Raw genomic sequence first — 15967 nt, forward strand, 5'->3', positions numbered from 1 at the left:
ATAACGTCAGGAATGTGCATTAGCAAAATACCTGGTGACAAGTTAAGAGCCAGCAGAGTACAGTAGTCTTCAAACCTTTATTGCTCACATAGTCTTGTGCTCGCTTCGGCAGCACATATACTAAAATATTGCTCACGTAGTCTTTAAAGAATTTTGGGAAACGTAGGTGTCCTCGCACAGATTTTTAGACTTTAAAACATTTCTAGATTTTTTAACTCTGTTTTTTAAATTTTAAGTTTTTATTTTAGTTCTAGTTAACATAGTGTTACATTACTTTCAAGTGTACAGTATAGTGATTCAGCAATTCCATGTTTCATTTATTGCTCGACACAAGTACACTCCTTAATCCCCATCAACTCTGTATTTTTAAAGAATATAATTTCCAGGAATTTGTTAAAACTGAAAAAAATATTTAATTAAAAAATATAATTAATATAAAAATACTATGACCTCATGGTGTTGTCCAAAGTTTCTTCTGTATTTAATTATCATTACATTACATTTATTTGGATATGGGCAATCAAAGCAATATAAATATACTTTTTTTCATATACACAGCAAACTTAAGTAAAAGCTCTTTTTAGTAACATATTTTATAGAGGGAAATTTGTATCTTCATCAAATGTCAAAAGTCCGTCTTCTAGCATTGAAAGTAGTTGGCAGTCTACAGCAATAATTTTGTCAAGCTTTCTGTTTACATTTTTTCAGTCTCAAAAATAGAAGGAACTGTATTCATGATATATTTTTATAGAGTCTGTTGTTTGCAATTTGATTAGTAAGAACAGAATGGGTTTAGGATGTCTCATTTTTCTCTGAAACTTACAGTCTTTTCTTTGTTATATCTGGGTCGAAGTTGTTTCAGCATGGTTGTTGCTTTATATGATTGTAGAGATTTCCTTCTCATGTGCTGGGTGGCAAGTAAGTCATGTAAGTCTCATAAGTCATCCTCGCAGGAGGTGAAGAATTCCCAAAGGGGACTTTTTCTTAAAAGACTCAAAGCCTCGGGGCGCCTGGGTGGCTCAGTTGGTTAAGCGACTGCCTTCGGCTCAGGTCATGATCCTGGAGTTCCCGGATCGAGTCCCGCATCGGGCTCCCTGCTCGGCAGGGAGTCTGCTTCTCCCTCTGACCCTCTCTCCTCTCATGTGCGCTCTCTCTCTCTCATTCTCTCTCTCAAATAAAAAAAAAAAAAAAAAAAAGACTCAAAGCCTCAGACTCGAAGGTCAGCAAGAAAGCAGTGAGCCCAGTTGGCTCTGTGGATACTGGCATGTTTTATTCACCAGCCTCAGAGTTGTTGAGGGTCTTCTTTGCATTCCATGTCTGATCACCAAGTAGTGTTAACCTTAAAAAAAAAAACTGCCAGTTATTTTACCAGCAAAAATGGGTTTATTTGCGAATAGCAGAGACTTGCAACCCAGGGCATGCACTCTTCTGCAGAACCAGAGGCAAGTCCAAATATACCTTAAGTTTTGCCAGAGAAGTATGAAACATTAAAACAAAATTTAGTTGAAAATGAATGTATTAACAAGAAGGATGGGCCTTTTAAAATTAATTCATATACTTATAGGTGGATATTACTTGTTAATGAGGTCGAATGTGTGTTTATTAATTCTCATCCTACTTTATATTTTTATAATGTAGATTCTGGGAAACTTTATTTACATAATGGAAATGTAAACTTTGTTCACATGTTTACAGTGGAAATGGAAATTTTATTTTAACAGTGTTCTTTAATCTTTGAATTTCTTTTGAATTACATATTAAAAATCACACTGATCTATTATCAGAAACTATTTTTAGTATTCTCTCAGCAGTTTGAGATCCTTTTTTCTGTGAAGTATACCAGAATGGTTTTACCATTATTTATCAAATGGACATATTGTGGGGCACCTGGGTGGTTCAGTTGGTTGAGCGTCTGACTCTTGGTTTCGGCTCAGGTCATGATCTTAGAGTCGTGGTATTGAGCCCTGTGTCAGACTCCATGCTCAGTGGGGTGTCTGCTTGAGATTCTTTCTCAAATAAGTAAATTTTTTTAAAAATGGACATATTAATATATAGGTTATCCTTTTACTTAGAGATACCTGCTTTTCTGGTAAACTCAGTAAGGAAAATTAAATATTGTTCATTTCATTATGCTTTTACCAACCTGATATTTCTGATAAAGTGTTTTTATCTTATCATAGGTTTTAAATATATTTTATCAAAGCTTTGGAGCTATGGAAACTTAGCTCATTCAATTTCTGGTTCTAAACTGATGGGCAAAGATAGTTCGTTTTATTTATTTTTTATTTTTCTAGAGTGGGGGAGGGGCAGAAGGAGAGGGAGAGCATCTTAAGCAGGCCCCACGTTAACCAGGTACTCCCATGATACTTCATTTTAAACTGGTTATTAGCCGGTTCCTTTTTTTTTTTTTTTTTTTTTTTTTTAGTTTGACTTCAATTTCTAGCTGAAGTAAATGTGTTATCTTGTATCTCTAAGACACGTCATCTAACCTCTGAATTCTAAGATAGGCAAGACAGACTTATCAGTCTGTCAGCTGTATGAAGTAGACCGTATTCACTTTCCATATCTCTTAGCCAAACTTACTTTTCATTGCAAAATCAGGACTTTGTACTTTCTTTGACAATAGTGAGATGTCATTAATGGGAAAATATTTCAAATTGTCCTTTATTTGGTTACCTGCGTCAGAGGTTCCAAAGACCATCCCCAGGTTCAGTGATTGACTGGAAGGGCTCAGAGGACTGAGCATGTAGTTTTACTAGTGGCTAAGATTTGTTACAGCAAAATAATACAAAATGAAGTCAGTGACAAAAAAGACAGCATCCAGCCAAATCTGGTGGAAACTAGGTACATGCTTTTGAGTCCTCTCTTATTGGAATTGCACATGATGTGCTTAATTTCCCCAGCGATGAGTGTGACAACACGTGTGAGGTGTCATCTATCAGGGTAACTCTCTTGAGCCTCACTCAAGCCAGGGTTTTAGGTGGGGTGAAATGGGGGTTGTCATTTATAGTACCTGTGTAACTGACCACATTGTCTGGAATTCCAGACTCCCAGATGGAAAGCAGGTATTCAGCATAAACCAAATATAACAGGCATTGTGAGCCACTTTTATCACTTAGGAAAAGTTTTGTATCAGAGGAACGAACTCTTTACTGTTCAAATTTTCACATGACAGCCAGGGGTCAACCTTAGAATCCAGCCATTCTAAGTGTAAGAGAATGTTAGTCTTTAACTACATTACCTCTTTTCTGCACAGTACACCAGAATGCTGGTTTTATACCCCAGAACAATATATCATGGTAGTATTTGAGGTATGTGAGAAATAACTATCTTTGCTAAAGTAACAAAGGACCAATTAATAAGAAACAGGTAGGAAAGGTGACCCTTTCTCAGGCGGATCGAATTTAGAGGAAAAAATACATCTAGGATGGTAACAGTTTGAACTTCACTGGGATCGAGAGCTTGGTGTCTGAAATCCTGGCTCTGGCTTCTTCCAACTCTGTGACTCCAGGCAAGGTTCTTAGCCTTCTTTGTCTTTTGTATGGGGGCCTTTGAGTAGTATCTGGCACCATTAACTGTTCTTTATGAGTAAGTTGGTGCTTTTGCTACTGCTGCTGTTAATGTTATGAGAGTGAAATAAGGAGAAACAGAAGTAAAGGCAATCAAGATAGGAGTCCTTAACAAAAACTTTTGGTCACTTAATGGAGTGGAAAATAATAGCATTATAGATGGGAATCTATTAAGAATGAGCCTGTTAGCTATCAAGAGGTAAGGAAGAGTAAAGTTGATCCCTACCCATTGTTTTTTTTTAAGAGAAATGAACATTGGGAAGACTTTGAGATGATGGTATATGATGCTGCTCTAAGTTTTTAAATTGCCTTTTAGTAAATTGTAGATTGTCCTGTAGACTAGTTCACTCTGTAAGGTATTCATTATATTTAGAATATAACTAATATGTAATTTTAGATAATATACTTGGCCTTCCTTTTTTTTCCAGGAATTTTTAAGAGATATCTTCAACCTCCTGTTTTTGTTGCCTAGTCTAAAAGACAGACAGCAGCCAAAGTGCAAATCACATTCTTCAAGAGCTGCTGCTTATGATTTGTTAGTAGAGATGGTAAAGGGATCCGTTGAGAACTACAGGCTAATACACAACTGGGTTATGGCACAACACATGCAGTGTAAGCATTCTTTTCCTTTTAATCTTTCTAAATTTTATGAGCAGAAAAGAGATTTTGGAAGGCATCGCTATAGAAAGAATTCACTATTCATATACTTTTAACATTATAAACTATTCTTGCTAAGATGTTAAAAAAGTAAACATTGATTTGTTAAAATAGATGTAAAGGACTTTTTATAGGTATCTGAAATATTTTGGAATTTTTTGGTTAAATAATTTAGTGCCAAGTAAAATCAAATATTGGCAGTCTTTTGAATTTTTAGAGAATGAATTAGTTTTTCTGTGTGTTCTTACTAATTTTATTTCTTTTTTGAGTGTTATTGACATGCAGTGTTATATTAGTTTATCATATATGTTTTATGTATATTAACTAAAGTAATGGAGAGTAGTGGCTGTTAGTAAAAGCAAAATACGTGTTTAATAGTTTGTTTGGGGGGCATCTTTTCCTCCCTCTTTTTTCAGCAGCCCATGCGCCTTATAAATGGGACTACTGGCCCCATGAGGATGTTCGTGCTGAGTGTAGATTTGTTGGCCTAACTAACCTTGGAGCTACTTGTTACTTGGCTTCTACTATTCAGCAACTTTATATGATACCTGAGGCAAGACAGGCTGTCTTCACTGCTAAGGTACAGTTTTCCTCACTTTAGTATTAAAACTGTAAAAGAAAATTTTTAAATTTTGTTAATAAATCTTGATTATTGCAATTTAGTAAAACATTGAGAAGGTAATTTATGAATTAAAAAATGACTGTATTTGATTACATAGCTAGCTCATGTAAACTTAGTTATTTTTACATTTCAGTAGGTTACTCCTAACATACTAGTATAATTTCTTTATTTCTCAAAGGAAAACACAGTTGTGGAATATATACATTCAGTGTATACAGTGAACATGGTATTTTCAGTAAAAATAAATACAAATTTTCTTTACATGCAAAATAAGCAAAGCCTAAAACAAAGTAGAGTAATGTACCAGAATCACTTAACTTGTTTTATTTTTATCCCAAAGTAAATTTGACTGTGGGCCTAATTTATTTGGGTAAGGTCTGCTTTATGTTATTCTTCTTGTTATTTCTAGTTTTCACTCTTTTTAACCATGGACTGTTGTTTAGTTTGCCTTTTGCACTGCTTTTATAATTTCTTGGCAAACTTCATGTTTGTACTTGGGTTTTTGTTTTCTTCCATCGTGTCATCTTGATGTCCTGACTTTACCCCCCTAAAAAAGTATTGCAATTCTTTATGTACTTTCAGTGAATCCTTAATATGTTTTTAGGCTTCAAAGTCTCCAAGTTACAGTATAGTCAAGTGGGTTTTTTTTTAATGTTAGTTATATTAATGCTTTTAAATTTATCTTCTGAGACTGATGATCCTTAGAAATAGTTGAATAACTGATTCATTTTGCGTATGGAAATTTTTGTGACTAAATTGGTGGCCCTATCTGCTTAATTTTTATAGAACCAGTGATGAGCAAAGAGACATAATTTCAGTGATTTTTTTTTCCTGACTCTTAACATGGCCATACTTTGTGATTTCTCTTCTAAATATTAATGATTACCGTTTAGCCATTAGCACTTTCAGGAATTAAAGTGTAGCACCAGAAAGAACAATCAGATGTGTTAATTGGGAGTAGGTCTAATAAATGGTGTTTTTGGTTAAAAACTAAATTTAGACATGTTTCTACATAAAAAATTAACAGAATAGAATTTGACATGACTTCGGAAAGTAGTCATATGTGCACTTTATGTGAATGCGTTAGTTATTTTTATTTCCTTTTCTGATGTTCACAGTAAGAGTAAAGAAATTACATGTATTTTGATTGTAGTAAAATATACCCAACTAAATATAAGTGTACAGTTCTGTGGTAGTTAGTATATTAATATCGCATTACCACGATCAATCTCAAAAATGTTTTCACTTCCCCCAACTAAAACTCTGTACCCATTAAATACTTCCCATTCTCCATTCCCCCAGACCTCGTGCAACTAATATTCTACTACTTGTCTCTATGAATTTGACTATTCTGATACCTCACTTAAGTGGAATCCTACATTTGTCTTCAAGGTTCATCCATGTTGTAGCATGTTCAGAGCTTCCTTCCTTTTTTAAGGCTGAATAATAGTCCATTGTGTGTCTATACCACATTTTGTTTATCCATTCATCTGTCAGGGGACATTTCTGGGTTGCTTATATCTTTTGGCTATTATAAATAATGTTTCCATGAACATGAGTGTATAAATAGCCATTTGAATCCCTGTTTTCACTTCTTTTATGTATATACCCAGAAGTGGAATTGCTGATCATATGGGAATTCTGTGTTTAACTTTTTGAGGTATTACCGTGCTGGTTTTCCATAGTGGCTGTGCCATTTTACCTTCCTATCAGCAGTGCACAAAGGTGCCAATTTATTCACACCCCTGCTGGCACTTGTTTTCTGTTTTTTGACAAAGCCATCCTAATGGGTGCAAATATGTATTCCTTTAAGTAGTAAATACATATGTAAGGTATATATTTAGAACTTCTACATTAAGTAAAACATTCTTGCTTTTTCTTAATTTAGAAGACTTCAGTCACTTTGTTCTTCAGCCAACTAATACTTAATTCTCCAGCAATGAAAATTTTAAATCCAACTCTTTATTCCTGACCATTGTTGTATTATATATAGTTTACATGTATCATGTATCATCACCGTTCTGTTACATATGGGAAAATGTTTTTTGTGACTTCTACTCTAATCTGATGGAGTATTAAGCCTCCCATATGTCAGTTATATTTTGTATTTGTTTTGTCAATTTTGTTGATTCCTTTTGTTCAGTTCCTATTGTACTTAATATTTTACAATTTTGCAGTAACTATATGTTGAATAGATTCCTTTTCGGTGTCTTTATGTCCTCAGTTTGATTATAAGCTCCTAAATAGCAGAACCACATTACTGAACACTCCCCACAAAATTGACACAAATAACTAGTGTATACTTCTGACTCTATATGTAGGCTTATTATTCCACAAGACTATCAGAACTTCTTCAAAATTTTGACAAGTGGTTTGTAGTGAGGATAATATTTCATAGTTTTGTGGGTTTTTTTTTTTTTAATATTTGGATGAGCTAGAGTATATCTAGTAAGTGCCTATAAGGCTGGTGTTCAGGACTAAGTCTCTAGTGAGTGAGTCTAGCCAGATACCTGAATTAATGATATTTGAATATATAGAAGGCTTTCAAGCATGTTGGCTAGTAATTTTTCTGCAGTATTAAGGATATACTGTTCTAGAAAAAAAAAAGATATGACTAGATGGAGAGATGTCATTTATTATTATAATACATTTTTTTAAATGTATGGATTTATTTGTAGAAAACAGCTTTGTTGCACACCTATGTTTTCTGTTCCTGAACAGTTAACCAACTTGTGAAAACAGCATTGTACCAAATGAGTGCTGATCTGGAAAGCAATTTTTTTTTTTAAAGATCTCTTTATTCAGTTTTCTTACATAATAGCGATGGCTACATTTATATAATGAATAAAATAATTTTTTAAATGCTAAATTGCCAAATAAAGAATAGACTGTTTTTCTTACATAGAGCTAAAAGAATGAAAACAGATACAGTAATAGCACATTGTAATACTTTCTTTGCTAGACTGTCTAATTTGCTACCATCAGTATGTTTTAATGGAACATTTTTCTCTTGATTTCCAGTATTCAGAAGATATGAAGCACAAGACCACTCTTTTGGAGCTTCAAAAAATGTTTACATATTTAATGGTATGTTTGAGAACCATATATGGAAAACTAGTTTAGATATAACCTATATAAGTTGAAAACATTAAATGAGTTCATTTGTATTGGATTTGTCCTGACTATATACTCTTTTCAAGAGAATATTAAATCGTTCATTGATTACACATGATAATGGATGATACACAAGCTTTAATCCCATCTATAATTTTATCTGATACCATAATTCAATTTAGATATATTGCATAGGATGTGCCAACAATCATATTAATAACCAAATAAACTCCAGAACTTTGCTTGGGTGACCCTTTTAATGGTGAACTCCAGGTCACAACACATTAACTGTCAGTTCAGCTACACCAAGGTTTGTGGAGACAATGGCTTCTGTGCCCAAGCAGGTTGCAAATCAATTTCGAATGGAACCTGGCATCACCCTGAAGGAATTCTAACTTCACACTGTTGGGGTAGTATACCAAGATGGCTTCAGAGTAGACTAACTTTACACAGCACATTTAAAAAAAGACACATTTATTCAGCGTCATGGTCAGACTATTACATTTAGCAATCAGCAGCATGGGTGCAAAAAAAAAAATCTACATTAAAACCCTTTGTTGGAATGCTTTACACTTTCCACAGAACAGAAACTAAAATAACCTGTTATACAATTAGTCACAAATACAGTCCTCGAGTTTTTTGCCCATACACATGAGTATTGTCTAAAACATGTCTTTGTAGCAGCTAGGCCCTGCCACCACTGTGCTTGGCTGAGTTCACAAATCTGTTGTAACCTGTAGCTTCCCTGTCACTTCTCTGGCTCTCCTCTCCTGCTAAGCTTTGTTTCCTGGCAGTAATGAAAACCTTCTGCCACTGCCATAGCTACTGCTCTGCTGGAACCACCATAGCCACCTTGGTTTCGTGGTTTGGCAAAGTATTGGCCTCCACCACCATAGGGGCCAGAGCTTCTGCCTCCAAAATTTCCTCCTTTCATGGGTCCAAAATTTGAGGATTGATTGTTATAATTGCCAAAATCATTATAGCTTCCGCCACCTCCAAAGTTGCTTCCACTACCACTGCCATAGCCGCCTCTGCCGCCTCCGTTGTTATAGCTGTTATAGCTGTTATAGCTGCCACTCCTGCCATAGCCACTGCCCTGGTTTCCATAACCCTGTCCACCACTTCCATAGCCTCTGCTTCCTCCAGAGTAACCAGGGCCGCCTCCTCCATAACCAACATCATTACCAAATCCGTTATAGCCATCCCCACTGCCACCATATCCACCACCACCTCGACTGCCACCAAAGCCACCTCGACCACTGAAGTTCCCTCCACGACCAAAGTTGTCATTCCCACCAAAACCACCTCCACGACCACCACCAAAGTTTCCAGAACCACTTCGACCTCCTTGGCTGGATGAAGCACTAGCCATCTCTTGCTTAGATAGGGCTTTCCTTACTTCACAGTTGTGGTCATTCACAGTATGGTATTTTTGAATGACAATCTTGTCTACAGAGTCATGGTCATCAAATGTTACAAAAGCAAAACCTCTCTTTTTGCCACTGCCTTGCTCAGTCATGATCTCGATCACTTCAATTTTCTCATACTGTTGAAAATAATCTCTTAGGTGATGTTCTTCAGTGTCTTCTTTAATGCCACCAACAAAGATCTTTTTCACAGTTAAGTGGGCACCAGGTCTTTGAGAATCTTCTCTTGAGACAGCCCTCTTTGGTTCCACAACTCTTCCATCCACCTTGTGTGGCCTTGCGTTCATGGCTGCATCCACCTCCTCCACAGTGGCATATGTCACAAATCCAAAGCCTCTGGAGCGCTTGGTGTTTGGATCTCTCATTACTACACAGTCCGTAAGTGTTCCCCATTGCTCAGAATGGCTCCTCAGACTCTCATCGGTTGTTTCAAAGCTCAAACCTCCGATGAAGAGCTTCCGCAGCTGTTCAGGCTCTTTGGGAGACTCTGACTTAGACATGACGGCGGTGGGAGGGGAGACTTTAACGATGCTTACTCTGCGGCGTCCACGGGCAGAAAGAAAGCTGACTATATACTCTTATTTTTCAAATTGAATTTGTCAGTTATTGGTGTTATTTGTCAAAGTGACTTTTAACAGTTGCATGTCACTCATCTGCATGACGACTGTTAATTTGTCCTTTAATGAATCCTTTGTATCCATCTGGTCCTTTTCACCATCACAGGGTCACCCCACCCCCCCCACCCCCAGAATTTTCTGATTGATTTCTCTTTGTCCCTTTTAATTCCCCCCCCAAAATTATAAAAGTAATCAATCTTAAAAAATTAGCAAATCTTACAATATTATTCTTCTGCTTAAAACTCTTGGTGGTTTTTTATTATGAACAGAATAGTATTCAGGTTCATCAGCACATGTCTTCTGATTTTGCCCCTTTCTTTTAACCTCCTTTCTCTCTCTTTTTTTTTTAAGTATTTTTTTTAAGTATTCTCAACACCTCGAACCCACAGCCCTGACATCAAGAGTTATATGCTGTACTGACTGAGCCAGTCAGGCACCCCTTCAGCCTCCTCTCTTACCCCTCCCTCTATCCAGCCGAATCCTGTAGCAAGTGTCCGCCCTTGGAAGCCCATCACCCTATTGCTTCATCACTTGTGCAACTGTTCATGCTGCTGCTTCTGCCTGCAACACTCTTTCCTTAGCACTTTTCTCCCTTTTCTTCTTATTGTCATCTTTCCCAAAGCAATTTATTTTCAACTCCTGTGAGAAAACTGTAGATTCCACAACTCTGTCTCATACCTACCACTTGTAGTGAAAGTTACTCATCTCACCTGTTAGAATCCTGAGGACAGAGATTATATCATGTTTATTCCTATATTTTTCAGCTTCTGACACTTAGCAAGGAGTCAGTAAATGAAATGTTTAACAAAATTAAAAGATTTAGTAGTCATTCCTGGATTGCAATTTTTTTTGGAGGGGGAGGGGGAAAGAAAGAATCTTAAGCAGGCTTCGTGGAGCCTGATCGGGGCTCGATCTCAAAACCCTGAGATCATGACCTGAACTGAAATCAAGAGTTGGATGCTCAATGACTGAGCCACCCAGGCACCCTGATCCCACTTATAATCTACTTTTAACAGAGTTGGAGCATGCCATCTGAACTGACAAAACAGAATAGCATTTTAAACTACTTTTTTTTTTTAAGATTTTATTTATTTTTGAGAGAGAGAGAGTGCATGCGAGCATGAGTTGGGGGTGGGGAGGGAGGGGCAGAAGGAGAAGCAGACTCCTCACTGAGCAGGTAGCCTGATGCAGGACTCAGTCGCAGGACTCTGGGATCATGACCTGAGCCAAAGACAGATGCTTAACTGACTGAGCCACCCAGGTGCCCTTAAACTACTCTTTTAAGAACTAATAAAGTTCTCAGGTGCCTGGGTGGCTCAGTTGGCTAAGCATCTACCTTCGGCTCAGGTCATGATCCTCGGGTGCTGGGATCAAATCCCATGTCAGGCACCCTGCTCAATGGGGAGTCTGCTTCACCCTCTCCCTCTGTTCCTCCCTGCCTGCTCGTGCTCTCTCACTTGTGCGTTCTCTCAAATGAATAAATATAAAATTTTAAAAACAACTCTAAGTTCAGTCTGCAGGAAATCTTAATTTAGCCTGCAAAATTTTTCTGTTTTGTTTCATAGTACACATCTGCATCCTTTGAGTCCCAAATTCCTTCCTAGAAATTATTAGACTTAAAAAAATAACAAATTTCAGGAGCGCCTGGGTGGCTCAGTTGTTAAACATCTGCCTTCGGCTCAGGTCATGATCCCAGGGTCCTGGGATGGAGCCCCGTGTCGAGCTCCCTGCTCCGTGGGAAGCCTGCTTCTCCCTCTCCCACTCCCCCTGCTTGTGTTCCTCTCTCGCTATCTCTCTGTGAAATGAATAAATCTTAAAAAAAAAATACAAATTTCATAACAGTAATTTAAGCATCTTTAAATTGAAAAGCGGGGATGGAACTAAAGGGTATTTTGCTAAGCGAAATAAGTCACTCAGAGAAAGAGAATTATCATATGCTCTCACTGATACGTGGAATTTAAGAAACAAGGCAGAGGATCATAGGGGAAGAGGGAAAAATGAAACAAGATGAAACCAGAGAAGGAGACAAATCATAAGAGACTCTTAATCTCAGGAAACAAACTGAGGGTTGCTGGAGGTGGTGGAGGGGGGGAGGAGTATATATGTTGTAATGAGCACTGAGTTTTATGTAAGACTGATGAATCACAGACCTGTACCCCTGAAACAATACATTATATGTTAATCAATTGAATTTAATAAAAACAACTGAAAATGCCATGAAAATCAAACAAAAATGAAACAGAAGAAAGCAGTTCTGATGTAGATTTACTCCATTTCGTTATTTATTCAAGAATCTTGTGATAATGTTCTTTTTTTGAAATGTAGGATTTGATTGTTTCATGATCCATCCCTCTCCCTGTTCCTTTGCAGGAGAGTGAATGCAAAGCATATAATCCTAGACCCTTTTGTAAAACATACACTATGGATAAGCAGCCTCTGAATACTGGGGAGCAGAAAGATATGACAGAATTTTTTACTGATCTCATTACTAAAATTGAAGAAATGTCTCCAGAACTGGTTAGTACCAGAATACTGCTGTTTCTTTGAAATCTGTATAGGTTTGCCCAATTTTAATTACTTACTTTTGTTTGTTTTTAAAGAAAAATACCGTCAAAAGTTTGTTTGGAGGTGTAATTACAAACAATGTTGTGTCCTTGGTAAGTATTGCACCTGTTCTTTACTGTTTTGAAATCTTAATGTCTATTTTAGCTTATTAAAATAAATTACTAATATTTGACTTGATTTACCAGGATTGTGAACATGTTAGTCAGACTGCTGAAGAGTTTTATACTGTGAGGTGCCAAGTGGCTGATATGAAGAACATTTATGTGAGTAACATTTTATATATTGTTAGACTTTTTCTGCTTTTAATTACTTGTAACAGCAGGTTTGTGTTTGTCATCTTGGTGAAAAATTAACTTTCATGTTTTATTTATTTTCTTCTTGCTGTGCAGATCAAATAAGAATTAAAGGTAGACCACAAAGCTGATTTTTTTCCCCCAAAGTTGAAATACTTCTACTTTTAAAAAATTAGTAAGATTCATGGAGCATCTTGTCAGTTTGAGGGAAAAATTTTTTTTGCTAAAATTTAGAATTTTTTTATAAAAAAGTTTGTTTTCCTCTGTGCATTCTGCCCAAATGATAAGAACTACATTTTGTAATTTTGCATACTGTAAACAATAATACGGGACTTTAAAATCTGATTTAATATGCAGGAATCTCTTGATGAAGTTACTATTAAAGACACTTTAGAAGGTGACAACATGTATACTTGTTCTCATTGTGGGAAGAAAGTACGAGCTGAAAAAAGGTATGCTTTTTGAAACTTAATGTTTATCATTTTGATACATCATCAAGTGGAAGTAAAACACAAATGGTAAATTCATGTTAAATTTTTTTATGAAAATTATGTGATTAAGGTTAAGGTCGGCTGCTTGGAGTTTATCCTCTTTTTTTTTTTAAAGATTTTAATTTTGAGGGGGAGAGAGTGCAAGCAGGGGGAGGGACAAAGGCAGAGGGGGAGAGAGAGAGAGAATCTCAAGCTGACTCCACACTGAGGGCAGAGCCTGATGTGGGGCTCCAACCCACAGCCGGGAGATCGTGACCTGAGCCAAAATCAAGAGTCAGATGCTTTACTAACTGAACCACCCAGGTGCCCTTGAGCTTATTCTTATAAGCAGCTTTTTTTTCAGTTATTCAATTGAATATTCAGTCATTCTGTTATTGTACTTTGAAGCACCCTTAAATTTTTCCAATTTTTTTGTGTCCTTTTAATTAAATATTTACCAAGGTCTATTGCTTTAGCCCTTTGCTGTATATCAGTGAATCATGATGAAGAGTCTCCTCATGAACTGAAGAGATCCTCCTCTGATTCTCTGAAGTGAGAGATTTTTTTTTTTCTTAAGAGCCAACCATAAGTTGGTCCATTTAGGACAGAGTAATTGGGTCAAGAGGTTTCAGTTCTCCAAGTGAACATTGAATGATAAGTAGAAATTGGATTGAGACAGCATCATAGGCTGTTAGATATTTGGAACAAAGGCAGAGAAATAGAAATGACCTTGTATGTGCAAGAAGCCTGGGACTAGGCTAGTCTGCCTCAAGTAGAGGATTTGCATTGACCAGTAATAGAAAATATGATTGGTATACAATGACATGAAATAATTAATATCTAGATTTTGGGATTATTTGCCTAATTGGTTGGCACCATTTGGACATCTGAGAAAGAACATAACTGTCGTAAAGGACTGACTAAGCCAACCTAAAAGTGCAGTGGAAAAAAGTCAGAATTGAAGCTAGGAAAGAAAGAAATTCATGATAGGATGGTAACCTAGAAACTGGGGAAGAGAATCTCCCGAAGAAGGTATTAAATTGACATAGTCCTCAGGAAAGAGGGGGGACATTACAGCTGAGTAAAAGTATTGGGTTTTGTAGAAAGATAGTTTAGTGGTATTTTTTTGGGGTTGTAGCGATAGAAGCAGGGCTGTCAGGGTACATGGCATCAAGTATAGATCATTAATTTTAAAAGTTTGCCAATAAAAAAACAACAAGGAAAATGGAATCTAGAAAGGGCTTGGGGATCAAACAGGACTTTTTAGATAGATCTGACCATGTTGGAAGGCAGAGAATGAAAAGACATCTCTTAAAATTGCTTAATAGAAGATTTTTCCAGGGAAATCTACACTGATAGGATTGGTACTCTTTTTCTCAGTCTCCAGATGTCAAGTTGGTTGCAAGAGAGAAAAGTAAGGTAGATATACTTAAATGAAATCATAGCTGTGCAGGGAGAAAACAGGCCCATCTAATGAGAACTGGGTTAGGGTATGAGTTAAGACTTAGAATGGAGTCAGTCAAAAGTTTGTTAATATGGAGGGGTATAATGAGGAATCAATAAAAGATAGTTGATAGGCTGAGACATTTTCTTCTGAGAATGTCTTTTTAGTTGGAATAAATAAGCTTACTGAAAATATCTGTCATTGTTGATAACTTCCTACTTCTTGAAACATTCCCTTCTTTTGGCTAATATGATTCTGCTGTTTTTCTGAAATACTGTCTGCTCTTTCAGGCAGTGTCACTCAGTCATTTTATACTCTTGCCATACTTTTTTGAATGTCTATGATAACATAGTGGTCAGCAGAAATGGGCTAAGGATCATCTTTTGCTCTATCTTCAAACCTCTGTTTTTCTCAGGTTATTCATTCTTTCCTGAATAATTTTGTCTATCACCATAATCTCAATCTCTATTGACATGCTTATGATTCTTAATTCTAATTCAGAATTTTGTGCTGTGTTCTCCCAGCTGTGACTTGTGTGTCTCGTAGGTTCAGTAAGTCTATAACATAACTCTCATCTCTTTAGTTCCATTATGTCATTTATCCTCTGAATCTTGCATGGTTCCAAGGTCCACCACAGGTCCTTTAGTGACTCTTAGCTCTCAGGATGCAGTTCATACTCTGACATTGCACAGAAGGCCCTTCATCATTTGACTTCTTTATATTTCTATAACCTCATCTTTTGCCAATCTCCCAAATAATCAGTAATGATGGATTTTTAGACTTATTTCCTGTTTATGAAATCTTTCCCCTACCTTCCTTGTCTCCCTAAATTCCTAATTTTTTCTTAAACTGAGCTCTTGATTTAAAGTCTCTTTAGAATCTTACGTTCAGTGAAGAATTATTCCCCAAAACGCATATTTTTCATGAATCCAAGCTTTTATATATTTTTTGTTTAAACTGAAATTTTGGTTTGTTTGTTTTAATTTGAACTAGCAATATTTGTTAAACCATAATACTTAGGTAATTTGCTGCTGCTATTGTAATAACAAGCAGCATTTATTGAATGCTGTTTGCCAGGCAGCATTCTAAAAGTAGGAGGGAGTAGGCACTTTAATCTCCATTTTAGAAATTTCCAAATTAGGAATTAAGCTCAGAGAGGTTAAGTAACTTGTTGAGGGTCATACATCTA

At 36.4% G+C, this 15967-nt stretch overlaps 1 protein-coding gene across 4 annotated transcripts in view; it reads left to right on the forward strand.

Annotated features, from left to right (window-relative positions):
• USP34 (ubiquitin specific peptidase 34) overlaps positions 1-15967 on the forward strand; it is a 264454-nt gene that overhangs the window by 196386 nt on the left and 52101 nt on the right. For all 4 annotated transcript variants that reach the window (XM_028089697.2, XM_028089696.2, XM_088026523.1 and 1 more), the window contains 7 exons: positions 3998-4181; positions 4646-4806; positions 7870-7935; positions 12377-12523; positions 12607-12663; positions 12757-12834; positions 13222-13316. In XM_028089697.2, coding sequence (XP_027945498.1) covers positions 3998-4181; positions 4646-4806; positions 7870-7935; positions 12377-12523; positions 12607-12663; positions 12757-12834; positions 13222-13316 — 788 coding nt within the window. The remainder of the gene's footprint in view (positions 1-3997; positions 4182-4645; positions 4807-7869; positions 7936-12376; positions 12524-12606; positions 12664-12756; positions 12835-13221; positions 13317-15967) is intronic.

This window comes from Eumetopias jubatus, unplaced genomic scaffold (assembly GCF_037043125.1).
Source record: "Eumetopias jubatus isolate StellerSeaLion01/CBP00866 unplaced genomic scaffold, mEumJub1_p1.0 scaffold_9, whole genome shotgun sequence".
Lineage (NCBI taxonomy): Eukaryota > Metazoa > Chordata > Mammalia > Carnivora > Otariidae > Eumetopias > Eumetopias jubatus.